Source organism: Poecile atricapillus, chromosome 33 (genome assembly GCF_030490865.1).
Source record: "Poecile atricapillus isolate bPoeAtr1 chromosome 33, bPoeAtr1.hap1, whole genome shotgun sequence".
NCBI classification, from domain to species: domain Eukaryota; kingdom Metazoa; phylum Chordata; class Aves; order Passeriformes; family Paridae; genus Poecile; species Poecile atricapillus.
This window is the reverse complement of record NC_081281.1, coordinates 90,952-116,679: the sequence shown is the minus strand read 5'-3', so window position 1 is coordinate 116,679 and position 25,728 is coordinate 90,952. Positions and strand designations below refer to the sequence as shown.

Genomic DNA, 25,728 nt, shown 5'->3' with positions numbered 1-25,728 from the left:
ACGCCCCCTCAGCAAACCCCGCCCCCTCTTTATCCTTATGTGGGCATCGGGGGGCGGAGCCACTTGTGCGCGGGGGGGACGCCGGGGGTCCTGCGCCCAGCGCTGGAGCCCTCTCGGGGTCTCTCCGCGGAGCTCACGAGTGCCTGCCTCCGCCTGCTCTGGATTGTTTTAGCCCCCAGCTACCCGGCCCCAGCGCAGGTGCTTGGGGATGGGATTTATCCACATGCCAGTATCCTGGGAGCGGCTCACACAGGTGGGGCCCTGTGGGATTTTGGTCCTACCTTTGAGCCAGGTGGTTCCTTTCCCACCTCTCTCAATGTCTTCCAGGCATAGGATATGCATTTCTCCCAATGTCGGCCCCTCTCCAGGACCTCCCAAGCTCTCCAAGGGAGGGAAAGGGAAAACTCTGGAATGGAGAATCTCAGTGGAGAAGTTCCACTGGACACCACTCTCATCTCCATGGGTTTTGCCATCTCTCGCAGAGCCAGAAGGGGAGTGCTCACCTGCTGGGGTGCACGCTGCCAGGTGCTGATGGAATGGGAGCCTCCTTGGACTTCCAGTAGCACTTTGCATTGCCAACCTGTTTGTTTCTCCCAGAGCCTGGAGAAAGCTCAGGATGGGCAGCTCTGAGGGGCTCCATGTCCACCTCACCCACCACTTGTGTGTGCAGTTGGTAAGTCTTGGCTCTCCCTGCTTTCTCCCTTCCCCTCTCCACTGGAATTCGCCTTTTGGGATCAAAAATCCTACCAGCTATTTTTAAAGTGCTGTCGGAGCCCACTCAGCTCCCGCTCCCAGTGACAGATCCGGCTGTCAGAATCTTCAGCTGTTTTTTGCTCCCTCTGCTCCAAGCCCGGGTGGCAACAGCCGGGATTTCCTCCTCATTCCCACCCGGAGCCAGACCCAGGCAGGGGACCAGGATTTTCCTCTGGAGGGTCTAGGGTGATTTGGTGCCCATCCCGTGGCATTTGCCAGGGTAAGTGGAGTGCTGGGATCATTGGCAGAGGTGTGGGGGTGGAGGGATGGGATTTATGCCAAGCATGGTGTGGAAGGAAGAGTGCATCCTTTGGGATTGATTGTGCACATGGCACATCCTGGAAAGAAGAGGGATCCACTCTTCCAGCTCTCTGGCAAATGCCGCTTTCCCCAAATACTTCTCTTCCCACCTCAGTGCCAGTGCTGTATCTCTGCTGGGCACTACGCTTTGCTCCCTGCAGGGCAGAGCTGGCTGTGGAAAACAGCAGGAACTTGGTTTAGGCAGCAGAAGGCTTCCCTGAATGTGTTCCCAGAGGGATTTGTGGGTGCTGGAATGCTGAGGGACCAACTTCCCATCCCTGTCCTCCTCCATGGCCTCTGGAATGGACCTGAAAAATCCTGGTGTGGACATTCCTGACCATTCCTCCTCCTTGCAGGGAGCAGGGGATGGTGCAGCTGCTTCCTGCACCTGTGTAGGTGGGATTTCAGGAGTGCAGCCAGCATGATCTGGCGGTCATCGATCCCTGGGGACATTGGCCAACTTTGGCCTGTGCTATGTTTGTGTTCAGGACTTGGCTGTGCCCCGGGAGGGCAGGCTGTGAGACAAAATGCTGGAAAGCATTCCCTGTCAGGAAACATCCCATTCCCTATTGTACACATTCCACAGGGCAAAGCATGGTGCTTTTCCACAGGGACTCGCTCTTGCAGGTTGCAGGCAGAGGCTTTCCAAGGAGGAAAACCCATGGAGCTCCAGGGAAGCTCCCATGGGTGACATGACCCCACAGTCCACAGGGTTTGGGGACTCCCGCCTCCTCCTGGAGCTCCTGTGCCCCACCTTCTCCACACTCCGGCTGTTGTTCCTGGCTGGATCAGAGCCCAGCTAAATTTAGGAGGATCGATTTCAACTCCTGCCTCTGCCCCGCAGGGGAAAGGACGGAGCAAAGGTGGCTAGGGACGAAGAGCCACGGGGGGCTCCACTCCCTGGCCCCTGGACAGGCTTGTGGAACCCCAGATTTTATCCAGCTGCGAGGCCATGGAGGAGCCCAGGGAGACTGGAACTTTCCTGGGTCATCCCATGGGTCTCTCTGGCTCTCACCTGGGGCAGAGCTTGTGACAAGGACGCCCATGTGTCCCACAGGGAAGGAGCTCCCAGCGCTGGGAGCCAGATCGTTCCCCGAGGAGGCTGACACAGGTGAGTGGGGCAGCAGGAAAGCAGGAATGAGGGTCCAGGGATATCGCTGGCACCCAGGAATGCTGCAGGCTCCGATTCTGCATGTGGTATCCCCAAAGTGAGGGAGGAGTGAAATGCTCAACAACACCACTGTGAGGAAACATCTCAGGCAGCACCAGGGGAGGTTTAGGTTGGACATTAGGGAAAATTTCCCCATGAAAAGGGTGGTCAAGCCCTGGCACAGGCTACTCAGGGCAGTGATGGAGTCATATCCCTGGAAGTGTTCAAAGCCATGTTGATGTGCCACTGGGGGACAAGTGGTGGCCTTGGAAGTGCTTGGTTGGACTTGCTGCCAGCTGCAGGGCCCCTCTTAGTCCCATCTGCTGGTCTCTCTCCCAATCCCACCTCTGGTTCCAGGGGAGCTGCCAAATGAAGCTGGGAGCTGCTGGTGGGTGAGAGACCCCCGAGGCTCTGCATGGATGGGAATGGGGAGACCTGCCCGCAGTGGGAGCCCAGGGCAGCTGGAAAACTCCAGCCTCTTCCTCCGAGCTTTCCTGCTCCTTCTCCTCTGCAGGCATGGTAAGGATCTGCATGGGCAGAGTTGTTCCCTGTAAAAACCAGGAGACAAGTGCTTCCAGGAAGAATCTCCATGAGAATCCAGAGCAGGCTGGATGGTGGGAGGTGGTGGGGGGAGGAGAGGCTGCCCTTCCCCACCCCATCCCCTCTCCCACAGAGCTGTCCCGTCTCTCCCAGTCTCTTCCCAGTGCAAGATCCTACGCTGCAACTCGGAGTATGTGGCGGCTACGCTGCACCTGCGCGGCCCCGACCGCGGCTCCGCGTTCTGCACCGCGCTCCGCTCCTACTCCCTGTGCACCCGGCGCACCGCCCGCACCTGCCGTGGAGACCTGGCCTTCCACTCTGCTGTGCACGGCATCGAGGACCTCATGATCCAGAACAACTGCTCCAAGGAAGGGCCCACAGCCCCACCAAGGCCCCAGCCCCCGGCCCCCAACCCCCACGGCTTTGAGTCGATTGACATCTGTGATTACGAGCGGAGTTTCCTCTACAAGCATGGCCGCCCCCCCGGTTTCCAGCACTGTGCTGCCTTTGGGGACCCCCACATCCGCACCTTCCACGATGACTTCCACACGTGCCGGGTGGAGGGCTCCTGGCCGCTCTTGGACAATGACTACCTGTTTGTGCAGGCCACCAGTTCACCGGTGGCCAAGGGGTCCAACGCAACAGTCACCAGCAAGGTAACGTTAGCGCACCGGCTGGGCAGCAAATCCAGAGTCAGGGCACCTCCTATACTTCCCAAAATCCTTGGAACTGCTTCAAACGCAGGGGAGATGAGGAAGAAGGGACAACATTGGTGTTGCTGTCAGGTGACCATGTGGTCCATGGGGTACCTGGAGGAATCTTGCTGGGTTTGGCTCCACCTGAGTTTTCCATTGCTTAAATGGTGTTGAAGAAAGAAGGAAAGATTGTTGTTATCCTAAAAGGATTGGTTTGATCTGTGCTCCTAAAAGGAGTGGTTTGAAGATGGATAGGTGGGGTGGGACCTGCATCCTGGGATACCCTGAATACCTGGGATGGGGACATGGCCACCGTGCTCATCCCCCTCCTGCCCTGCTCCCCACAGCTGACCATCATATTCAAGAACATGAAGGAATGCATTGACCAGAAGGTCTACCAGGCCGAGCTGGACAACGTCCCGGCAGCCTTCCAGGACGGCTCCGTGAACGGGGGCACGCGTCCAGGTGGGAGCAGCCTGGCAATCCGGGAGCACAGCCCCGGCCGGCACGTGGAGATCCGAGCCGACTACATCGGCACCACCATTGCCGTGCGCCAGGCTGGCCGCCAGCTGTCCTTCTCCATCCGTGCTGCCGAGGAGGTGGCCCAGGCCTTCACGGAGGAACAGGACCTGCAGCTGTGCGTGGGCGGCTGCCCCCACAGCCAGCGCATGTCCCGCAGCCCCCGTGGGCGCGGCCGTGTCCCTACGGAGACAGCGCGAGCGCTCTGCCGGGAGATGCTGCCCGTGGAGGATGTCTACTTCCAGTCGTGTGTCTTCGACGTGGTGACCTCGGGAGATGCCAACTTTACCATGGCAGCACACGGGGCACTGGAGGATGCCCGGCTGTTCCTGCCTGATGCTGAGAAGCTCCACATCTTCCAAGCTGGGGGGGGCTGCCCACTCACCCCTCCATCATCTCTCCTCCTCCTCTTCCTCCTCCCCTGTGGACTTTGGGCTATTTTGTTGCACTTTTAACCCCAGCCTGTTCCATAGGGAACCCGTGAGAGCTGCTGGCTCTGAGCTGCAGACAGAAGAGATTCCTCACCTTGAAGGAAGTGTCTCCAGAGCCACAAGGAATCAGAGACTCAGGAGAGGGGAGAGATGAACCCCTGGTTTGCACCCACTGGTCTCATATGGATGGTGTAGCTGTTCCCAGCTCCTCTCCTTCAGGTAGATCCAAATTTCCATTCTGACATGTTGCTTTTCCCCTAAGGATGTGACACAGCAGTGCATCAAAGACAAATAAACCCCCTGGGTTAGAAACCCTCTCTGTCCCTCAGAGCCTTTCCATAACTCACTTCCCACCTTTCTCCTGGTGTTAATCTGGCAGAATTCCACTCAGGAACCCTACAGATCCAGAAATAATAGACTCAAAGCCCAACGCCCAATTTTTAGCAGAAAATAATGGTTTTACAATGGATTCACTCCTCCCAAAGCAGAGCAAGGCCACAAATCGGTTTGGGGAGCGATGTGACCAACAGGGAGACTTTTGAGTAGAAATCAGCCAGTTTTGGCTATATGCTCTTCTTCCAGGATAGATAACAAGTGGATCTCCAGCAGTGGGAGCTGTGGAGCTTGAGACCTCCTATATCCCAGGCCACTGTTGCTATTTTTCCTTGTTTTCTTGGCACCTGTTGTAGACTCAATTTAGCCGGCTCTGGACTTGGGATCGGTGTCAGGTTTCAGGGAGGACAAAACACCCCTTGGGAATTCTCTCCCTTGGGCCCAGATTCTCTGTCACCGCACAAATCAAAAAATGTCACTTTGTTTCCAAGCAAAACTGGATTTTTTGCTTGGAAAACAGAATTCCTGATGGCAAAGAGTCAGCCAGGCACAGAGATGGGCAGGGCATTGCCCTGTGTAAGGTGCAGAACTGCAGAGGGGAGGGAAAATTTCATATATGTCAGGGGATTTCAGTAAGGCAGATGGAGTTCTACGGGAGAAATCTTTTCCATAGGGAAGACTTTCCTTTATTTTTTAGTAAAGTATTAAAAACTTGGCCATCCCTGTCCCAGAGAATTGCAGGAAGGGCTTGTGGAGATGGGGGAAACAGAACTGCAGCCCCTCCAGGCATGGAGGTTGCGTCAAGGGAAGTTCTACAATTCACGTTTCAATACATCCATGGGGTTTTCTCTCTCTTTATTCTTTTGTGCCAAAAGCACAAAAAATACATAGGAAATAATTTCATGGGTATCATGGCAAATTCCTCCTTGGATGGGTGCTTGGAGCACACAGTGATGAGCAGGAGACCTGCTCCATGTCTTTCACCCTGCTCCTAGTAATCCCTGATGGGTTTTGACATTAAAGGGGTCTATTTTTGAGTCCCCATTTCCTGTCATCTGTCTCTTCATGTCGCTGGGCGGCAGTGGCAGATGAAGATAATAATATCTCCTTCCTCCCCTGCTCCTTTGACTCCAGAGCTTTGGGTGGATGAAATGAAGCAGGAATGAGGCAAGGAAAGCAGGCTGCTTCCTGATGTGCTCCACATGTCCCTTTGGGAGGAAAATCATCTGGGGAGGAATAAAATCCTCTGTGGAGGGATAAAATCTTCCATGGGAAGAAAATACTCTGTGGGGAGAACATTCTCCATGGCGATAAAATCCTCTGTAGGGATGAAATCCTCAGGAGCAGCATTGATGGTGCTGGAGCTCCTGATAGAAATGGGATGGATTTGATGATGCAGAACCTAATTGTCCTTTAGTTGTTGGCCAGTAGAGCCATTCAACAAGAATTCCATGGGGAAAGGAGGGTTCCCAATGGAAGCAGATTTCCCCTCCTCCTGAACAGCTGATCATCTGCACCACCAGGACTGGGCCTGGTGCCTTCCTTGCTAACCCATTCTCAGAAGCCACCTCTGAAATTTAGAGTGCAGCTCCCAAACTGAAAATGTCCAGGAATTCTAAAGACATGCACCTGATTTGGAGAGCTCTGACTCCTGGTTTGAGGCTCCACCTGACCCAGAATTACACCAGGAGTGGCCCAACATGGAGACTTCTGACAAAAGGATTACAACATGGAGAAGCTGTTGCTGATAAATTATGGAATCATTAAGGTTGGAGAAACCTCTGAGATCATTAATCATTAACTCTCCCACAGCACCGCCAAGTGACAACAACTGACCTATGACCCCAGGTACAACATCCACTTACTTTTGAACACATCCAGGATGGTGCCTCCATCATTGCTCCGTTCCAATGTCTGACCTCCCTTCCAATGAACACAATTTCCCAAATATCCAACCTAAACCTTCCCTTGAGGCCTCTTTCCCTGGTCCTGCCCCTTGGGAGACTACCCTGAACCCCCTCAGCTCCAACCACCCAGGCTGGGCACGTGGATGCTGAACCACACAAAGTGGGTTCCTGTTGGAGCTGGATGGTTTTTAGCAGGTGACATCAGCCGGGGAGGGAAAGGGTCGATCCAAAGTCCGCTGACGTCAATGGAAACACGCTTGTTGACATCTACAACTTGGATTGGTGCCGACGTTCTGCTCCTCTATTCAGGGTGGGAGAAGAGGTCTGTTCTCTGCCTCAGTGCGGCTCTGAGAGACCTCATGTCTCCTTCGTGCTGAGGAAGGGTAGTGTGGAATGATTTGGGAATAGGCCAGGACCATCCCATGCTTGGCATATTCTCCCCACTTGGCTGAACCTCTGCCTGACTACAGCTCAGGTTTGAACCTCTGCAGGGTGTCCAGAGGAGCTGGTATCCCTGTGACAGAGTGAGGTGGTGGCCCTGTGACCTGCTGTGACATCCCATGTCTGCCCTGACCAGAGCCAGAGCTGCAGCCCCACCGTGAGCTGCTCTGAGTGGTCCAGGTCACCTTGTCCAGGGAGCATTGGCCAAAGTCTCCTCCTCTAGGGGCGAGACTCTGAGTCACAGGGCCCATCTGAGGTGGAGACACTCAGAACACACCTGGGACACCATCCCTGGAGGTGTTCACAGCCAGGAAAGTTCACAACAGCAAAAGAATAAAGACATTTTCCTCTTTCTCAGCAGCCAAGACTGCTCCAAGGCTGTGAGAGAGAGCTGAAAAATCCAGCCTGGAGAGGAGGAAACCTGGATGGATGGATGGATGGATGGATGGATGGATGGATGGATGGATGGATGGATGGATGGATGGATGGATGGATGGATGGAGAAATGGAGAATTCTCTGCCATTCCTGGGAAAGCCTCTAGGTGTCCACAGAACCCAGCGCACAGGAAGGGCTCCAGCACAGTCAGCTCCAGAGTGCCAGGATGTCCATCCTCACACCAAACAAATCACAGAATTCCAGATTAGTTTTGGCTGGAAAATACCTTAAAGATCACCTTGCTCATGGCAGGGCCACCCTCCAGAGACTAGATGGCTCCAAGTCACACTTCTCTTCCCCAAGCTTGACAGTCCCAGCTCTTGCTTGCTGCCTTGGAGCAGCTTTGGCTGCTGAAAAGGAGGAAAAATTCCATATTCCTTTGCTGTCTGAGGGGCTCCAGGGGCTCTGCCAGCAGCTGGGGAAAGCCCCTCTCTCCCAGCTGGAGTGGAGCTGATGTCACTGCTTCTTCCTGCCAGAGCAGATGACAAACACGGGACTTTGCAGACCCAGGATCTGAATTCCTCCTTGTTTACGGATGTCTGAGCTCTTCTGGAGCCTTATCTCCCCCTCCCTGCTCCAAAAACAGCCTCTGGGCAAAAAACAGGGGAAGAAACTGCCAGGTAGGGGGAGCTTCCACATCCCAGTCTCCAGTGGGAGCTGGAAAAGTGGGACTTCAGGGGGAAAACCCTCCTGTGCAAGCCCTGAGAGGACTTGTCCCTGCTCAGGGAAGAGGAAAAGGGGATCCCGATCTGTGTCCCTGGAGAATCTCAGACATCGGGGTCAAAAGATTCTGCTGGGGGCAAAACAGCAAAAAAGGGGAATTTTTTGGAATCCCCTGTGGGAATCTGCCTTGAGAGCTTTCTGAGCCATTCTTAGAAAATCAATGTTGAACCTCTCTACCTGGTGATCCTCCATAGCTGATCGTTCTCTGCCTCCAGGCAGGCACTAGAAACCTTCCCTCCCACCCCCAAACTGCTGAGATTTAGGAACTGATCTGACCCCACTCTGGAGCCTCCACTCCTGAAAATCCCCGGTGTGGGACAAGCAGTTGCTTTCCAGGAGCCACCCCAGTCCCATAGTGCCTTGTTTTCCAGCTGGGATCTAGTCCCAATGTTCCCTGTACACAAACAACCAGAGGAAATGCCTTTTCCACCCCAGCTCCCAACTGCACACCCGGGACACTCTGTCCTCACGCTCCAGCCATTGTGGATCCCTTCCCTGGCCCTCTCTGCCCCCTCCCAGCCTGGAATATGCTGGAAAAGACCATATAAGGTGAGAAATATGGAGCAAACAGCCCAGAGAAGCTGCGGGGCTGCCAGTACCCTCCGGCTTCCCAGCGATCCCAGCTGGACACTGCTTGTCTGATAGCAAGGACAAAGGCCAGGCTGTCACAGGAGCAGCGTGGCTTCTCCTGGAAACCAATCCTGATAACCTGGAGCAGAAAAACAAGGATCTTATCAGCACCAGGAGCTGTGCTGGCAGAAACAAGTCTATGCCATGCCCAGTTCCTTCCCCGGGACCCACCCGGAGCTCAGTGAGTCACCCCAGGGCCCATTTTCTCGCTCTGTGGCTTTGGAAGTGGGATGTTCTGAGGCTAAGTGTTAGTCACACTGTCCTGGCCATCTCTTTCCCCGAGCTAGGAGCTCTGGGAAAAGCAATGGGTCCTGCCACTCTCCCCATCCATCCACCTTCAGCAGTGGAAATGAGTGTGGGGGATCCTCTGAGCCCCAGAATCCCATGGGAAAGCAGCTTGGAGGAGTATGAATGCCTTGAATAACAGTTTCGTGAGAGCAGGAGGTTGGTTGTCCCTGCCCAGAACTCCTGATGATTTCTCTCCTGATTTTCTTATTTTGAAGGAGGTCTGACACTGTACGAGTGAAAATCCCACAGTGTTCCTGACCCCCCCCGATCCACCCAGGGGTGCTGCTGGTGTGAGAACTGTTCCTGGAGCAAGTCTGACCCCCAAGGGAATTCTGGCAGCAGAGAGTGGGGAGGGATTGCCATCAGATGGAGGGCAGGGGGGGAAAAGGCAGCACTGATTGACAAGTCTGGAGGAATTTAGGGAGGATTTGGGACGCGGAACATGCCTTGGATCATATCCTTGACAAGTTCCTTGGTGTGGGGCTCCAAGGCCCTTTGGCTTTGCTGGAATGTGTTTAAGTAGCCCTAGGCTGGGGACAGTTTCCTTGGAAAGGCACACACCGACGGGAACTGGAGAGGGAGAGCGTAAACATGACTCTGACAGGAACGCCAGCACAGATCTAAGGGGTCAAATATCTCATGGCAGGGAAGGCTGGAAAAAGCTCCCCACCTTTTGCCAAATTAGAGCAAATCCCTAATTCTCCATTAACCCACCATCTTTTTCCTAGTGGAAGACAATGGGGACCAGAGGAAAAAAAGGTGCAATTCCTCCATTCTGCACCAAACCACGGAATAATTCCCTCTCAAGGAGGAATTCTGTCCTGTGGTTTGGCAGGAGAACAGTTTATGCCCCACGGTTTATCCAGTGCTTTATCGGTTTATACGATCAGGTGTGAATTAACTCTGGGGGAAGGAGGCAATGGAAGGGCAGGAAAAGTGCCAGGAGCACTCTGACAAACAACCTCTGAAGGACAACTCCCAACAAAAACACCTCCCTGTTCCTCGTCATGGTGGGGAGCCCCCCCATTTCCATTCCTCCAGTGCTGGGTTGTTCCATGAACATTGTTCTCCTGTTTCCTCTGCTCCCAGCATTTTCCTGAGATGGGAAAGCACTAAGGGCTGGGAAGAAAGGGGGAAAGAGGCAGTTCCTGTCCTGAAGAAATGCTGATCCAGGGAGTGAAATCTGAGGGTTTCGTGGAAGCCAAAGATCTCCTGAAGGGGTTAGGGGGGAGGCAAAATGCTGTCGCACTCCCCAGATCCCAGCTGGAAGACAGGGCCACAGTTTATGGAATTGATGTGGGTGTCTGCTTCACCTTGGATCAGTATTTGGGAGAAATATTTTGGGGAAGGAGTGGGAAGTGTCCCCAAAACAGAACGGGAAGCAACAGAGGTGGTGGAAACACTCGCACAAGCACACCAAAAGGAGGGAGGGAACCCCCAAAGTCAGACTTTCCTCCTCAGAAAAGTTCGATCAGTGACGTTCGATCCCGTACCCCAAATCCGCCCTTATTTACCCCAATTAACAAGGGAGAGCTTAGAGGGGGGGGGTTAAGAAGGAGGCTGCCCTAGATGGGGAAAAGGAGTCTGACGACGGCGGCGAAGCCCCCACACCCCCCAGTTCGCCCAGTACAACACGGCCTGTCCGAAACTGGGAGCACCACCCCCGCGCCCCCGAGCCTGGGAACATGACATCGTGTTCCGCGCTCGCCATTGGCCACAGCTGCCGCCCGTCCTCGCTCCCCATTGGCTCGCCTAGCTGTCACTCCGCCTCCTTCCTGCCCGCCCCATTGAACACGCGCGGCTTTCCTTCACACGCTGTCCACGCTCCGCAGCCGCTGCTCTGATTGGTCGGCGCTGCTGTAAACAAGGCAGCGACAGCCAATGGGCGCACTGATCACGCGAGCAGCACGCCTGGCCACGCGCGCTCGGCGTGGCGGCCCCGGCAGCAGCGGGCGCGGGCGGCGGTGGGTGGGGCTGCCGAGCCTATAAAAGGCAGCGGCGGCAGCGGCTCTCGCAGAGCGCTGAGGTGCTGGGGCTGAGGGGCTTCTGGCGGCTTCGGAGCGCTTCAAAACAAAGCGTTCGGTCGCTTTTTTGCCCCGGACTTGCTTGACTCGGGCGACTTTTGTTGCTCCACGGGGATAAAGCGTCGCAGCCGCTGCTTTGTGCGTCCCCGTACTGTCCCAACCATGGTGATGTTCAAGAAGGTGAAAAGCTTCATGGTGGCCTTCAGCGAGCCCGACAAGGTCTATTGCAGCGGGGACAAGGTGGCCGGACGTGTGCTGGTGGAGGTGGCCGAGGTGACCCGTGTCAGCGCCGTCAAGGTGTTGGCATGCGGCGTGGCCAGGGTGACCTGGGCCAGGGGCCCGGCCCAGTGCCGGCAGGAGATGGAGTACCTGCGCTTCGAGGACGTGCTGGCGCTTGAGGAACAGCCCACGGGTGAGGGCACGGGGCTGGAGGGGGAGAAAGGGTTGCCTTAAACACCGGTTCATAACCCCAACCCTGACCCAGGGCTTGGCCACATGGCGGTTGTGGTGGGGCTGGATGGGGGCAGAGGGTTTGGGAGGGGACAAAGACACAGACCCCTGGGATTGGCCACGTTGGTGCTGTGGGTCCTAGTGGAGCTCCTTGACCACCAGGACAGAGTTGATGCTGTGGAAAAATGACCAAATCTAGGAAAACTTAGGAACATTGGAAGGTTTGGCCAAGTCAAGTTGAAGTTTTGAAGCTAAAGGACAAAATCAGAGCCTGGGGAACTCCTGTGGTGTGTTTTGACTCCACAGGGGTTGGTAACATTGGTGGCCTAGTAAGGGAGTGGCGCAGGATCACACCCTGGGGCTGGAGCCAGGAGATAAGGGGGAGCTGGAGGTGGGGTGGAGCCCGTGAGACACTGTGTTCTGCCCTGGGGGCTTGGGGTGTTGGTGAGGTGAAGTGAGCAGCATGGAGAGAACACGGGGTTCTGAGGGTGTGGACAGGTGTTACCCAACGCCCTTAGAATGGAGGATCACCCAGGAGCTCCATCTGATGTTTCCCTCCCCTTCTGTCCTCCAGATGAGGATGGCTCCGTTATCCTGAGACCTGGGAACAAGTATGAGTACAAGTTTGGCTTTGAGCTGCCCCAGGGGTGAGTATGAGGCAGCACCCACCCCTGAGGATGGAATTAAATTGGAAAATCCATGTTTGGGCTTTGGAGTGACCCCCTGCATGTCTGTAGGCCACTGGGCACCACGTTCAAGGGGAAGTACGGCTGCGTGGATTACTGGGTGAAGGCGTCTCTGGAGCGTCCAGCGTGCCCCACACAGCAGATTAAAAAACGCTTCGAGGTGATGGATCCTGTGGATGTGAACACCCCTGAATTGCTGGTGAGCCCCAAGTGCTCTAAAGGCTTGGGAGGAAAGCCCTTGGGGAGGATCAGCCCAACCCGGTGGCATCCAGGTGTCTTTAATCAGATCTGGCCTGAGTGGGATTAAGGGTGAGATTAAGGAGTTCTGGATAATTCCAGAAACTGACACTGGGCGGGGCCTATTCTGTACTCCAGGGGAATTGGAGGGTTGGCTGCAAAAGGGGAAGGAAGGGTGGAGGGTGGGAAGGACAGGATGGGGCCAGTGTGTGACCGTTCCCTCTCTCTGCAGTCTCCAGTTGCAGCCAAAAAAGAGAAGAAAGTGTCATGTATGTTCATCCCGGACGGACGTGTGTCTGTGAGCGCCCAGATTGACAGGAAGGGCTTCTGTGAAGGTGAGGACTGCTGGGAACAGGGAATTGGGAGCCGGGAAGATGGTAAGGAAACCGCTGACATCCCTAATGTCTGGGTCCTTTACTTGGCAGGCGATGAGATCTGTATCAATGCGGACTTTGAGAACACCTGCTCGCGCATCGTGGTGCCCAAGGCAGCCATCGTGGCCAAGCACACGTATTTGGCCAATGGCCAGACCAAGGTCTTCTGTCAGAAACTCTCCTGTGTTCGTGGCAATCACATCATCTCTGGTACCTCTGAATCCTGGCGTGGCAAAACCATCCGTGTGCGGAAGCTCAAACCCTCTATACTGGGCTGCAACATTCTGCGTGTGGAGTATTTCCTGCAGGTGAGTGGGGAATCCCCTCATCTTCCTCCTCATCTTCCTCCTTACCCTGGGGATCTTCATCCTTTCCCAAACACCCCTAAATTTCGTCTCTCTTGCAGATCTATGTCAGTGTCCCAGGCTCCAAGAAAATCATCCTGGAGCTGCCACTGGTCATTGGGAGTCGCTCGGGCATTGGGAGCCGCAGCTCCAGCATGGCCAGTCAGACAAGTTCTGAGATGAGCTGGGTGGACCTGAACCTCCCGGATGCTCCAGAGGGTGAGTGGAGCAGGATCCACAGGGTGGGATCCCTGCGTGGTGGGATCACAGTGTGGGGAGCCCCTAAGTGGCTCGGGGGCTGCACACAGGTGATCTCACCAATCCCTCCCTGCATTCCCACAGCCCCCCCGTGCTACTTGGACATCGTTCCTGAGGATCACCGGCTGGAAAGCCCCACCACACCACTCTTGGATGATCCCGATGGATTTGACAGCCCCATCTTCATGTATGCACCTGAGTTCAAGTTCATGCCCCCCCCCACGTACACGGAGGTGAGCGCGGCGCCGGCACAGGACGGGCCGGGTGGATCTGGGATCACCTGCCTGGATCCCTCACCTGCTTCCTGCTCCGTCGCCCAGGTGGATCCCTGTGTCGCCAACAACAATGTCCAGTGAGCACCACCTCGGCGGGTTGCTCCCACTTTTCTGGACTTGGCTCCGTGTGCCACACGCCTGCAGCACGTCTGGCCCCACATCTGGAGGGGAAGTGCACATTCCCATGGAACTGCCACATTCCCGAGGAACTGCTGCATTCTCGAGGAACCTCTGCTGCAGGGCCATCCTGGGCACCCTGGCACTCTGAGCTGGCAGAGAAGCCGCAAGGACTGGGGGGAGACAAGGCAGATCCGGCTGGAAAAGAGCTGGAAAACCTTGGCTGTCGTGACTGTTGGAACACAATGCCTGTCCTTGCCCTGTCATGACTTGTGATGGGCAGGAAATTCTGGTTTTAACTAATTCCATCCTAATTCTGTAATTCTGGGTGCTGCTCTGGCTGCCTTGCACTCCCGCTGAGGGAGGGGGACACTGTGACATCGTGAATCCGTCCTGTCGTGACACAAACCTGTTTTTGTGACCGGCACCTTTTGTACTCTTCGGTTTTGTACATAGTATTTGGGGGGGGCGTGGGGGGGGGGGGAAGCACAAAAATGCAAATTTTGTACCTTTGTGTGGCCCCTGGGGGGCAAAGTTTGTAATAAACAAATGAAATGGTGCCTTTCGTATATCTCTCATGGGTGGGAGGATGGCAGAAACCTCTTTGGCCTGGGGATTTGACCTTACTTTCCCAATTCCCCGTGTTTCTGGGAGCAGCCCTGGGGCGGGGTCTCCTGTTTTTTCCAGGGGAAAAAGCAAAAAGCTTTGAAGTGGTCCAAGGAAGGGAACCTGAAGCACAGAGAGGTTGAAACAGGCTTAGGGGGGTGCAGAGCAGGGAAACTGAGGCAGGTGGGGGAGTATTCCTCCTGTTCCTGCCTTTTTTTGGCGCTACTGTAAGAGGGCCCCTGGCTGACTCTCGGGATGTGGCTGAAAGGTGCTGGTGTTGCAGAACAAGGCCATGACCTTGGCTCTGTTTCTTGCTCTCTCACCCACTTGGAACCCCCCCAGCCTGCTCTGCCTCCCCTGCTGGCCCCCCCAGCCTGGTCCTCATCTGTGCCTCAGTTTTCCTTTGGCACTGGAGCCGCTCTGGCTCCTGGCCAAGGAGGCAAAGGGTCATCCTACTCTGGGCCAAGCGTGGGCTGGGCCGAGAGGGCTGTGGGGAGGGGGGCACAGGCAGCCCAGGGCCTCCCCCAGAGTAGGGCGAAACTGCCAGCCCCCTGTTGGAGACCCTACAGTAACACCCCCCTGAAATAATTAATTTTCTCCCCTGGAAAAGGCCCTGGAAGAGCCAGCACCACCCTCCAGGCTCCCCCCCCCCCCCCCCCCCCCCGCCCCTAGGGGCTGAACCCTACACTCACCCTGCTCCCCTCCCCAGTTTACAGCTCTAATTAACTTAATTAAGGCCATAAACTTCCCCCACCATTCCTCTGCCTGGCCTTTGTACCAGAACAGCTCTGAAGCAGGGTCCACACAGATCTGGCAGTTCAGTCTGACCCACCCTGGTTTTTGGGGACTCCCCGTAGTTTGGGGACCCCCTCCCGGGCAGCTCCCTGGCTCTCGGTCTCTGATCCATGCTGCCTCCGGAGCTTCCTGACGAATTCCAACTGGGCCAAAGGGTAAACTGGGAGCACTGGCAGGGGAGCAGTGAGAGCCTTCCAGGGCTGGAATGGGGTGGGAATATGGGATGGGCACAGGATGGAAGCACCAGGGGACCCATGGAGGTGGGACAGGCCCCAGAATACCGGGAAAACAAGCATGCGGCTGACAGGGTGACATGTATCCAAGGGATTAGGGCATCTCGCCCCGTCCCAAATCCTTCCCCAGGCTGGGGGGGAGGGGGTGGGGAGGGGTAGGTCCCACCCCCTGAAAGCACTGGGGGCTACAGATGAGGGTCCCATGGTTCCCACACACACCTGGAAAGAGGGGAGAAAGAGGGAAACAGGGATAAAAAGCGGGGTGGCATGGGAGCAGCTGCAAGTCCACAACTGCTGGAAGGTTTCTGGCCTCCAAACAGGAACCAGCTTGGGGGGGTGGAGAGGGGGCCAGCATGTGATGCTCATGTGAGCAGCCTTGCCCCTGGCCTGCGGCACAAACACACCCCCTCCGAGAAAAAACACTCCTTCCTCCAAAAAAAACCCCACATTGCCTTTCCCCAAAACACTTCCCCCCCACCAAATACCTTTATCCCCCTGAAAACACTCCCTCCCCCAAAAGAGCCATTTCTCTCCACCAAAAAAATGCCTCTCTCCCCGAAAAACCTCCCCCCCAAAAATCCACCTTTCATCACTCCAAAAGCTCATCCCTGAAAAAAACTCTTTCCCTCCCCCAAAATCCACTTTATCCTCTAAAACCCATATTATTAAATACACCTTGCCCCTCCAAAGAAAACCTCCCCCACAATAAACCAAACTTTCCTCCCTCAAAAATGTACCTTCTATCTGAAAATACCGTTCCCTCCCCAAAACTATACTTTTACTCCCAAATAACCCATCTTCCCACACAAAAAAAACTTTTCCAAAAAAATACACCTTTCTCCCCCCAAAAAACTTTATCTCCTGAAAACCACTTTTTCCACCCAAAACCCAACCTTCCCCTCTCCATAAAACCTTTCCTCCCAAAATACCACCTTTCCCTGGTAACCCCCTAACCCAACCCCCCCACGCAAAAAGCACCCAGAGCTAAACCAGAAATACCAAAATCCGCTTCAATCCACGCAAAATTTGATTAATTTGTTTAATTAGAAAAGCACAAACGTTAAAAGCTGCTGTAAAAGGGGAGGGCGATCAGAGGGGGGCCAGGGCACGTTTGCTGACTCCCCATCACCAAAACCCACCTCAACACCAGGCCCCCCCCTCCCCGCCCCCGGCATGACCACGCCCCCGGCACGACCACGCCCCCCATGTGGCCACGCCCCGGGCATGGTCACGCCCCCCCCCGAGGGCCCGGCCCACCGGCACCACCTGGTGGCGGCGCGCGGGGGATGACGGGAGACCCCGCTGCCCCAAAGAGGGGCGAGAGGGGGTCCCCACTGTCCTGGGGAGGTGAGGGGGTCCTCCCTGTCCTGTGGGAGGGGCAAAGGGTCCCTGCTGTGGGAGAAGTGTGGGGGAGTCCCCGCTTTCAAGGTGTTCCCGCTGCTGCAGGAGGGTCCCCACAGCCTACGGGGTGCAGGCTCTCGCAGGTACCCGCTCGCGGGGTCAGTACACTGCCTCGTCGCCGTTATCGTCGCTATCAGGGCCGAAGCTCTCTCCATTATCAAAGTAGGACAGGACGTAGTCAGTCTCCTGTGGGGGGACACGGGGGAACACAGTGGCACCTGGGGATGTCTCCAACCCACCAACCTCCCCAGGGTGCTCCCCTTTCCACCTCTTCGTGCTCCTCCTCATCGTACTCCTCCTCCTCCTCCTCCTTTCCCTCTTCTTCCTCCTCCTTCTCCTCTTCCTCCTCTGACGTCACCTCCTCCTCCTTCTTCTCCAGGCTCTGTGTGGATCAGGGGAGCATTACCGGGGGGAGACACTCTAAAATGCAGCCAGTAGGGACGACCCCACCTTCACCTCGCTACCTCTAGCTTCTTAATAGTCTCCTCCTTGTCGAGTGCCACGTGTTGCTTGGGGACGAGGGGAGCGGTCCCTGGGGGGGCAAAGGGGACTGTCAGCCCCCAGGGGAAAAGAGGGGACACACAGGGTGTGGGCAAGAAGGGGTCACTCACTGCCTTTCCGCAGCCGCCGCACCCGGATCTTCAGCTCCCGTGGGAGCCGCCTCCAGTCTGGGGGGCAAAGTGGGAGGTTGGTCAGCCTCCCAGTCAACCCCACGTCCCCATGTTCCACCCAGGTCCCCTCCTGTGTCCCCCCACCTGGGTTCCAGTCGATGGCACTGTCCACAGGGTTGGAGAGCTGGTACTTGTCTGAGTAGCGCTCAATGTCTGCAGGGGCAGCGGGGGGGAATGTAGGGAAACCCTCTGGGGCGACTTAGGGGACACCCACCCCGGGGACACCAGTGGGGCCCACATGGGGATGGTTGATGGCACGAGGTGGTGCAGCTGGGGGGAATAAAATGGGGGAAGAAGAAACAAAATGGGAGGGCTGGGGGGTCCCAGCCTGGTGGGGTGGGGGTGAGGAGGCTGAGGGGGGTGACAGCGCTGGAGCAGCAGGGTGGACAATGGGGATTGGGATAGGCTCCCTTTCAAAGCCATTCCTGCACCTCCTCTGCATAGGGGCACACAGGAGGGTCAGGATCCACACCGCCCCCTCCTCCCCGGTACCTCTGCGGGGTGCCCCCGGTTTGACGAAGTAGGGGAGCCCCCTCATGGCCCTGCGCAGCTCCTGCTTCAGGGCCAGCATGTACTCGCCCTCCTCGCCCCCGGGCAGGGGCGCGGCGCGGCGCTCCAGGGCCTGGGTCGGGGGCACGGATGTGATAAGCATGTCAGTGCTCAACCCCCGAGGGGCCTCCGGACCCCCAAAGCCCCGGAGGACTCACCGGGAAGAGGGGCGAGGGCTGCAGCGTGGGCGGGGGCAGCGCGTCCCCCTTGCCGATCCCCACGGCCTCCACGTTGAACGTCATCTGCCCCCGGCCCCGGCCGCGGCCCCGGCCCGCCATGCTGAGCCCCGGGGGCCGCTGGGGACAAGGGGGGCACGGTGACACCTCCATCCAGCTCCCCGCTGCCCGGTCCCGGTGATGCCCCAAGTCCAGTCCCCGTCCTTTCCCTCCTCCCCGCGGTCCCGCTCCCCAGCCCAGCTCCTCCCTCGGTCCGGTCACGGTACCTCTCTCACCCACTCGATCCCAGTTCTCCCGGGTCTGATTATCCTCCGTCCCGACCCCTGGTCCCCGATCTGATCCCGGTATTCCCCCACAGTCCCGATTCCACCCCTTTCTTGGTCCCGGTGCTCCCCGGTGTCGGTTCTTTGCCCTCCCGAAAACTGGTCCCGGTCCTGATCCCAGTCCCGGTGTATCCCCCTGGTCCCCGTTGCCGTACTCCCCATCTCTATCCCGATGCACCACCCAGTGTCGATGGTTCCCCCCAGTGGCCCCCGGTCTCGATCCCCGTTCCTGGGTCCTCCCGGTGGCACTCCCGGTCCCGATGTCCCCCCTCGTACCCCCGGTCTCGGTGTCGCCCCCCCGCGCCGCTCACACCGCGCGCATGCGCAGTCGGTCCCCACGTGTACCCGCCCGCCGCTGCCCCGCCCCGCGCAGAGGGGGTGGTGCTTGGGCGCGACCCCCGCGCTGATTGGTGAGACACGTGAGGGGCGGGGCCTAGAGCGATATAAATAGATGGCCGGGGTGGGGGAGCCGGTTGGGACACGGGGGACTCAAAGGGTCTCTTGGCCCCCCACGCCCTGACTCCCCAAGCCCCTCTACCCCGGGGTAGCTCGGCCCCCCCGGTACTAGAGTCACCCTGGCCCCCAGCCCCGCTGTGCTGTGCCCCCAGTGCCGCTGCCCCACGGCCCCCGGCCCTACCGTTTTGGAACCCCAGGACCGCTGCCTCCCGGCCTCCCCCGATGTCCGATGCTCCAGGGCCCTCAGCCCTCCTGCACGGCGACCCCCAGCCCCGCTTCCCCATGGCCCTCAGTCCTGCTGGACTGTGACCCCCGGTCAAGCTGCCCCACGGGCCTCCGACAGCCGCTTGTGCCCCCCAGCCCCTGGTCCCCTCTCCTCACTCCCACGCAGGGCCGGGCGCTGGATGCGTCGTGGGTGATTCATCCTGCTCCAGCCCCCCCGCGCCGGCAGCTGCCAAAAATAGCGCTGAGGGGGGGGGGGGGGGGACACCCTCCACATCACCTCCCGCCTCCCCACCTTACCGGCGGCAGGCCCGGATGGCGGCCACGGTCCTCCGTCCCCAACACCCCCGTCCCCGGGGCCGTGGGAACCGGGAGCCGGAGCAGAGGGACCCCACGCACCCGTTGCCACGGTAAAACTGGGATGGAGAGGGGCTGGATGGGGAATCCCCACTGCGGGGGACATAGTGCGTGGGGGGGCGGTGGTGGGACAGCCCCCAGGCCCGGGCTCGGGGATGTCTCACTGAGGGGACTGGGAAGGTGGTGGATTCTCCCCCATTTTCCCGGCTGCTCGGAGCGGGATGAGCGGCCGTCGCCATGGGAACCGTGCAGGCAGGGATGGGGTGTGGACAGGGATCAGGGTACCGGCAGGGATGGGGGTACGGGCAGGATATGAGAGTACAGGTAGGGATGGGGTTGTGGGCAGGAGAAGCAGATGGGGAAAAGGGAAGAGAGGGAGAAGGACGAGGAGGGGGTGTAGAAAGGGATTTGAGGAATGTGAGGAACTGCCGGCAGGGGCAGGTGTGGTTTGTGGGTGCGGGCAGGGGGGACGTGGGTGAGTGACACAGGCTGGGGGGCTCGGCCCCGCGGGATCCCTCCGTTGCCAGAGAAACTGAGGCAGGGAGGGGGGGACGCCCCTTCCTGGGGCCCTCCAGGGTGTGTCCATCCTGGGAGTGGCCTTTGCCTATCCCGGGGGACTCGGGGGTCTCACCCCACGTCCTATCCCCTTGCAGAAAGAGAGTGCCACCCCTGTCCCTGCACGCTGTCCTGTGAGTCCGGCCATGCCCAGCCCTGTCCGCCGCCCCCCCAGCGCCGCGGTGCCACTGGGGCTCCCCATGATCCCGGCGGAGGGTTCGGCGCTGCTGCGCGCCGTATCCCAAGGGAAATTCCGCCTGACCCGGCTGCTGCTGGAGGGGGGAGCCTACATCAACGAAGGCAATGCCGCGGGCACGACGCCGTTGATGGCAGCGTGCCGTGCCGGCTACGCCGACCCGCCCGAGCAGCCGCGGATGGTCCAGTACCTTCTGGAGAACGGCGCTGATCCCAACATTCCCGATAAATCCGGGAAGACGGCGCTCATGCACGCCTGCGCCGAGCGCGCCGGCCCGGCCGTGGCCGCTATGCTGCTGGCCCACGGCGCCGACCCCAGCGCCCGGGACTACGCGGGCGGCTCTGCGCTGCTTTACGCCTTGGAGCGCGGGGACCGGGAGACGCTGCAGGTGCTGCTGGACGCGTGTCGGGAGCGCGGGCGCGACGTCATCATCATCACCTCGGCCACGTCTCCCCGCGGCACCAAGACCACCCGGCAGTACCTGAACTCGCCCCCGTCGCCCGCCCTCTGCGCGTCCCCCTCCCAGGTGCAGGTGCGAGCGGCGGCGTCGCCGGGTGCCAGCGCGAGGGACGAGGAGCGCGACGTCTTCCGCTTCCCACCTGCGGCTCCAGGCACCGCTTCGGAACCATCCCGGGCCGTGCCCAAGCGGCAGCTGAAAAGGCTCAATTCGGAGCCCTGGGGGCTGGCGGTGCCGGGAGCGGAGGGGATGCAGGGATACTCCGAGGGGACACAGGGAAGCCTGGAGGGGACACAGGGACCCCCAGAGGGAGCACGGAGAACCTTAGATGAGATATGGGGACCTCCGGAGGGGACACGGAGACCCTTGGAGGGAACACGAGGCCCCTCAGAAGGTTCATGGGGTTCCCCTGAGGGCCCACGGGGGCCCCTGGAAGGGACGGCAGCCCCCCTGGAGCAGCTGGCGGTGGGGCTGGAGGGGCTGCACTTGCGCCCGCGCCGGCACAGCGTGGAGGGGCGTGAGGTCTCAGGACTGCCAGGAGTCAGCTGGGCTGAACGGGTGCCCCCCGTCCCCACCCCAGGGCGTTGGGCCCCAGCCCCCGATCCTCCACGGGGCAAACCCCTGCGCCGGGACCCCCCCAATCCTGAGCTAGCCACCCCTGGGCCGCTCCGGCACCCGGCTGGGCTGCTGGAGCGCCGTGGCTCTGGAACGTTTCCCCTGGAGCCCCCCGGGCCGGGGAGGGCCGGGCTGCTGCCCCCGCTGCCCCCCCGAGCACTGCTCCGCCGGCATTCCATGCAGCCAGAGGCCTTGCGGCATCTTGGGGCCTTCTGCGGGGGGCTGGGTCCCGAGCCTGGCTCTTAGGGGCCCCCTAGGGATATGGCGAACCCCCAAGCCCAGGACCCCTTCGGGAAGGCCTCACATGGGTGGTGGCACTGTTTGCTCTGAACCCTGCTGTGGGTTAACTCTTCCATCCCTCTGCTGGCACAAACTCTGCACGACCCTGAATTTGGGGAGCTGGTGAGTGCACTCCCAACTCCCAGGGCCCCCCCCCCCCCCCCCCGGTATCTTCCTCCTGTTCCTGCCTCATTCTCCCAGCAGCTTTTTCCCCCAGACCCATTGCTGGAGGTCCCCAGGTTCTGGCAATAAAGGCCTCAGTGTAGATCAGTGGCTCTGAGTGAGAGGGGGGCACATCTATGGGCTTGGGGACACAGGGGACAGCTGGGGGGTGCAGCTGGACGCTGGCACAGCCAGACACCAGGACATGTGGCCACAGGAACTCCATTGGGTCCCCCGAAGCTGCACAGCTGTTGCTTCGCAATGCTAGTTTTAAGGAAAAAAAGGTTTCCAAGACCTGAGTTGTTCTACTGCCAGGCTGGGAGGGATCCTCAGGATCCTTGGGGATCCAGCAGCCTGGATGGGGAGGGATTTTAGGGAAAGGGCCATGGGAGGGGCTGGGGAGTTTTAATGAAGGACAAAGAAAAAGAAGACAAACTTAGACAAAAACTTGTTATTGGACAGAAAACAAGGAATTCCCAGTGGGATAAATGCCATGGTAGATTTAGGGACCATTTGTCTGAGGCATGGAAAAAACTCCTGGGATGTACTGGGATATGGGGGTGGGAGGGATCACCCCAAACCTGAGGGAAATCTCCCCAACCCTCAGAGGCTGCTGCTTCCCTCATATTTGTCCTTTGAAAACAATAAAATTCCATAAAACCCGAATTTCCCCAGGGATGGAGCTGGTTTGGCTCCTTGAGGCTGTGTACAAACCCCTGTTTTCCCAGTTTACCCCAGCATGACTTGGAACACAAATGGGTGGAAGTCTGGATCCATCATCGGCGGCGCCGGTCCGGACTGCGGCTCCGCCGGCGTCCACCCCTGGAAAACCGGGAAGAGGTGGGTAAGGGTGTAAGGGAAAAGGAGATAAGGCAAGTAAAAAAAGAAGGGGGAAAAGGGAAGGAAGTGGGAGGAAATAGGGAAAGTGGGGGGAAAGGGAGGGAAAAGAGTACAGAAAATGAGGGAAAGGAGAGGTAAGGATGAAGTCTAGAAGGAGGGCATTTTGGGGTGTTCATCCCTATTTTAACCTTGCCCCTCATGATGGTGCATGGAATGCCCCCCCATTCCTCCAGCCAAGGGTTCCAGCGCTCCCACAGGTTCCTCCCATTACCAGCTCCTGGAATTCCCAGGAATTCGCTCACCTCCTCTTGCCCTTGGGGGGGCCTCGGACGAAGCACCAGTCAACGCTGACCGGCTGCCCCATGAGCTCCTGCCCATTGAGCCCCTCCATGGCTGCCTGTGCCTCCTTGTACGTCTCATACTCCACCAGCGTGTAGCCCTGGGATGGGATAGCATTGGGAATGAGCCTGGACACCAGGGGAACTCCCAGCTCGGGTTTGGGGTGCATGGACCTCCTGACACCCTGGGTTTAGGAATGGGGATGATCTTGGGCACTGGGAACCCCAAGCTCACTCCGGGGTTAGGACCAGGAATGAGAATGACCCCAGGCACTGGGGGAATCCAGCTCACAGCCCAACTCCCAGCTTGGCTGTGGGATGCAGGGACCTCCCAGTAAGTCAATTTTGAGATGCAGGGACTCCCATGACCCCCCGAATTGGCTCGGTTTTGGGGTGCACCCATGGCACCTCCCAGCCTGGAGCCTCCCCCAAGCTGAGATGGAGTCTGGGGATCCCCCAAATGCTGCCCCCCACCTTTAAGTATCCTGTGCGCCGGTCCAGGTTCAGGTGGATGTTCTTGATCTCCCCGAATTCGGCGAATCGGTCATGCACATCCTCCTCTGTGGCCTCCTCGTGCACCCCTGTCACAAACAGGATCCAGCCCTCCACGGCTGGGCAGTAAAAGGGGGTGTCACGGAGCTGGAAATGGAGCTTCCTCCCAAAATCTCTTGCCTTGAGAAGGGGATGTGTAGCCCTCCAGGCTGAGATTTGGGGGTTGACCCAAAAGTGATCCCGGGAAGGTGGGAAAGAATCATCCCACCATGGCCCCAATTCCTCCTCCTTCTGGTGGTGGGTCCCAGGAAAGGGTCTGTCACCCAAAATCACTTCTTTTTCACAGCTAGGAAAGGGAGATGGGAGGCCCAGAATCCACAAATCCTGGGTGAGGTTGGGGAAAACTCATCCCAGTGGGGCTGAACCCCAATCCAGAGCCCAGAACATCTGTCCCCCCCTATTCCCCCTCCCTTCCATGGGGAAAGTGCCCCTGGTGACACTTGGAGACCATGGGGTTCTCAGGAAGGAGCATCTCCCCCAAATTTCCCCATTCCCAACTTGAGAAGGGGATATGGAGCTGAGGTTTGCCCTAAAATAAATCCTAGGAATGAGGAAGAGGAAGGGATTGTCCCAGCAAGGCTGAGCCCTGACCCGGAGCTGCAGAGCCCCCATGAAGCCCTCAAGGTCCCCAGTGTCCCCCCTCACATCTCTGTGGCCCTGGCTCATCGCCATCCTGCTCGACGCTGTCGTAATCTTCGCGCACCCGAGCGCGGGATCCTTCCTCTGGAAAGGAAGGAAAACAAGGTAAGAACGGGGCCCCCAAACTTCTGGGTCACCCAGCCCCTCGCAGAGCACCATGGAAGGGGTTTGGGGGTGTTGTGGGGCCTACCTGAGCCGAAGCCGCGGCCCTTCCGCTTCTTGGCCTTTTCCTTCAGCTTGTGGATGCTCTCTGGTGGGAATTGCAGGGAGGGACCGGGATCATGGAGTCAGCAGGAGCAGGGAGCCCCCCCAGATGGACAGGGACTCCTCATCCTGGCCGGGAAAGGCCCCCCTGGGCTGGGCAGGACACCCTGGACACCCCCGGGAAAGACAGGACAGTCTCCCCACAATGGGAATGACCTCCCCCAGGCTGAACAGGACCCCACGAGTTCCTCCGGCCCAGGAATGGTCCCATGAGCCGGGAATGAGTCCCCAGCGCCGAGCAGGAGCCCCCACCCCAGTCCGGGAATGATCCGCCCCGTGCCGGGGCTGTCCATGAGGCCGATGGGGTTTGGGGACGCGGCCAGAGCGGCTCCGCTGAGCCCGGGCCCGCCTGGATCGGTCGGCGGAGCCGCTCTGGGTTGGACGGTACCGCCGCGGCCCCGCGCTCACCGTCCCCATCTTCGTCCATAGCAAAATCCTCTCCGCCCGCCTCATGAAGATCCAGCACGTCCGCCATCTTGCCCAGGATACCGGGGCACGCCGGGAACGCGCCGGAAGAGCCGCCATAGTGGGAGGGTACGTGGCGGAAGTGCCCGTTCAGCCATGCTGAGAAGGTCACGGCCGCCGTACCGGGACGCTTCTCTTCGCCCCGGGGATCCTGAACCCCGCACCAGGCGGCTCAGGCAGCTCTTGGGTACGACCGGCCTCACAAAACGAGCAAGACCACCAAAGTTAACCAAAATTGCTGGGTTTATTGTATAAAATCCACAGCAGTGTTTATCCCGCCCGATTTCCTTAATTCCACTGCCTCAACAGGGAGCACAACTTTCTCCATACTGAGAAAACTTGAATTTAATTTTACACCTTCCAAGGAGATCCGGAGCCTCCAAACTGGTGCCTCAGTCCCACAGGCAATGGGATATCCGGTTTCTTCCTTTTTTTTTTTTTTTTTTCTTTTTTTTTTTTTTTTTCTTTCTCTTCCACAACGATGGAACTGCCAAAATCCTGCCGGATCTGTTTACTTGGAGCATAAAGAAGCCACCAGAAGAGCTGGAAGGAGCTTCAGGGATTCCCTTACGTGCGGAATCAGGGGTATAAATTGCGGGATTAACTCCATGTTATTCCTAAATCAAATTTTTTCCAATATTTCAGGAAAATTACACCCCACCCCCC

At 58.3% G+C, this 25,728-nt stretch overlaps 5 protein-coding genes across 14 annotated transcripts; 3 read left to right on the top strand and 2 right to left on the bottom strand.

The window, feature by feature from the left end:
- Window positions 1-130: 130 nt before the first annotated feature.
- Window positions 131-4,710, top strand: HJV (hemojuvelin BMP co-receptor). 3 transcript variants are annotated; one of them, XM_058860319.1, is made up of 8 exons: window positions 141-253; window positions 328-525; window positions 598-673; window positions 850-973; window positions 1,898-2,164; window positions 2,561-2,722; window positions 2,897-3,399; window positions 3,786-4,710. In XM_058860319.1, exons 3-8 carry the CDS (start codon window positions 617-619, stop codon window positions 4,410-4,412), a joined length of 1,740 nt encoding a protein of 579 aa, XP_058716302.1. In that variant the 5' UTR covers window positions 141-253; window positions 328-525; window positions 598-616; the 3' UTR covers window positions 4,413-4,710. The 3 variants fall into 3 exon arrangements, with proteins under 3 accessions (XP_058716301.1, XP_058716302.1, XP_058716300.1); XM_058860318.1 differs by lacking the exon at window positions 328-525 and having other exon boundaries at window positions 131-253; XM_058860317.1 differs by lacking the exons at window positions 141-253; window positions 328-525; window positions 598-673; window positions 850-973; window positions 2,561-2,722.
- Window positions 4,711-11,168: 6,458 nt separating this feature from the next.
- Window positions 11,169-14,392, top strand: TXNIP (thioredoxin interacting protein). Of its 2 annotated transcripts, XM_058860322.1 has the most exons (8): window positions 11,169-11,582; window positions 12,195-12,267; window positions 12,358-12,505; window positions 12,776-12,878; window positions 12,969-13,225; window positions 13,324-13,480; window positions 13,604-13,752; window positions 13,840-14,391. In XM_058860322.1, exons 1-8 carry the CDS (start codon window positions 11,333-11,335, stop codon window positions 13,873-13,875), a joined length of 1,173 nt encoding a protein of 390 aa, XP_058716305.1. In that variant the 5' UTR covers window positions 11,169-11,332; the 3' UTR covers window positions 13,876-14,391. The 2 variants fall into 2 exon arrangements, with proteins under 2 accessions (XP_058716305.1, XP_058716304.1); XM_058860321.1 differs by having other exon boundaries at window positions 13,604-14,392.
- Window positions 14,393-16,760: 2,368 nt separating this feature from the next.
- Window positions 16,761-19,438, bottom strand: POLR3GL (RNA polymerase III subunit GL). 7 transcript variants are annotated; one of them, XM_058860551.1, is made up of 8 exons: window positions 18,942-19,036; window positions 18,325-18,462; window positions 18,110-18,239; window positions 17,702-17,770; window positions 17,558-17,614; window positions 17,411-17,478; window positions 17,215-17,328; window positions 16,763-17,132 (listed from the first exon to the last, which is right to left on the bottom strand). In XM_058860551.1, the coding sequence occupies exons 2-8, from the start codon at window positions 18,442-18,444 to the stop codon at window positions 17,046-17,048; spliced, it is 645 nt and encodes a 214-aa protein (XP_058716534.1). In that variant the 5' UTR covers window positions 18,445-18,462; window positions 18,942-19,036; the 3' UTR covers window positions 16,763-17,045. The 7 variants fall into 7 exon arrangements, with proteins under 7 accessions (XP_058716528.1, XP_058716534.1, XP_058716532.1 ...); XM_058860549.1 differs by having other exon boundaries at window positions 18,844-18,982; XM_058860550.1 differs by lacking the exon at window positions 18,942-19,036 and adding an exon at window positions 18,847-18,939.
- A 183-nt stretch (window positions 19,439-19,621) lies between these two features.
- Window positions 19,622-22,636, top strand: ANKRD34A (ankyrin repeat domain 34A). Its single transcript, XM_058860540.1, has 2 exons — window positions 19,622-19,753; window positions 20,354-22,636. The coding sequence occupies exon 2, from the start codon at window positions 20,402-20,404 to the stop codon at window positions 21,767-21,769; it is 1,368 nt and encodes a 455-aa protein (XP_058716523.1). The 5' UTR covers window positions 19,622-19,753; window positions 20,354-20,401; the 3' UTR covers window positions 21,770-22,636.
- Window positions 22,401-25,110, bottom strand: RBM8A (RNA binding motif protein 8A). The gene is made up of 6 exons (XM_058860555.1): window positions 25,006-25,110; window positions 24,524-24,583; window positions 24,340-24,417; window positions 23,617-23,753; window positions 23,107-23,243; window positions 22,401-22,786 (listed from the first exon to the last, which is right to left on the bottom strand). The coding sequence occupies exons 1-6, from the start codon at window positions 25,070-25,072 to the stop codon at window positions 22,741-22,743; spliced, it is 525 nt and encodes a 174-aa protein (XP_058716538.1). The 5' UTR covers window positions 25,073-25,110; the 3' UTR covers window positions 22,401-22,740.
- Between the last annotated feature and the right edge of the window lie 618 nt (window positions 25,111-25,728).

What these genes read in the sequence shown, in the direction of transcription:
- POLR3GL (XM_058860545.1), bottom strand. Translation starts at nt 19,405, where the DNA reads ATGGGGAAGCGGGGCTGGGGGTCGCCGTGCAGGAGGGCTGAGGGCCCT. An exon ending in AGCCCTCGCCCCTCTTCCCG is followed by an intron (nt 17,771 to 18,324) that starts GTGAGTCCTCCG and finishes CTGCCCCTGCAG; the next exon opens with ACATTGAGCGCTACTCAGAC. An exon ending in TGCCATCGACTGGAACCCAG is followed by an intron (nt 17,615 to 17,701) that starts GTGGGGGGACAC and finishes TTTGCCCCCCAG; the next exon opens with ACTGGAGGCGGCTCCCACGG.
- ANKRD34A (XM_058860540.1), top strand. Translation starts at nt 20,402, where the DNA reads ATGCCCAGCCCTGTCCGCCGCCCCCCCAGCGCCGCGGTGCCACTGGGG.
- TXNIP (XM_058860321.1), top strand. Translation starts at nt 11,333, where the DNA reads ATGGTGATGTTCAAGAAGGTGAAAAGCTTCATGGTGGCCTTCAGCGAG. An exon ending in GTGTGGAGTATTTCCTGCAG is followed by an intron (nt 13,226 to 13,323) that starts GTGAGTGGGGAA and finishes TCTCTCTTGCAG; the next exon opens with ATCTATGTCAGTGTCCCAGG. An exon ending in CCTCCCGGATGCTCCAGAGG is followed by an intron (nt 13,481 to 13,603) that starts GTGAGTGGAGCA and finishes GCATTCCCACAG; the next exon opens with CCCCCCCGTGCTACTTGGAC.
- HJV (XM_058860318.1), top strand. Translation starts at nt 617, where the DNA reads ATGGGCAGCTCTGAGGGGCTCCATGTCCACCTCACCCACCACTTGTGT. An exon ending in CCTTCTCCTCTGCAGGCATG is followed by an intron (nt 2,723 to 2,896) that starts GTAAGGATCTGC and finishes CGTCTCTCCCAG; the next exon opens with TCTCTTCCCAGTGCAAGATC. An exon ending in ACGCAACAGTCACCAGCAAG is followed by an intron (nt 3,400 to 3,785) that starts GTAACGTTAGCG and finishes TGCTCCCCACAG; the next exon opens with CTGACCATCATATTCAAGAA.
- RBM8A (XM_058860555.1), bottom strand. Translation starts at nt 25,072, where the DNA reads ATGGCGGACGTGCTGGATCTTCATGAGGCGGGCGGAGAGGATTTTGCT. An exon ending in TATGGACGAAGATGGGGACG is followed by an intron (nt 24,584 to 25,005) that starts GTGAGCGCGGGG and finishes AATTCCCACCAG; the next exon opens with AGAGCATCCACAAGCTGAAG. An exon ending in GGCGCACAGGATACTTAAAG is followed by an intron (nt 23,244 to 23,616) that starts GTGGGGGGCAGC and finishes ATCCCATCCCAG; the next exon opens with GGCTACACGCTGGTGGAGTA.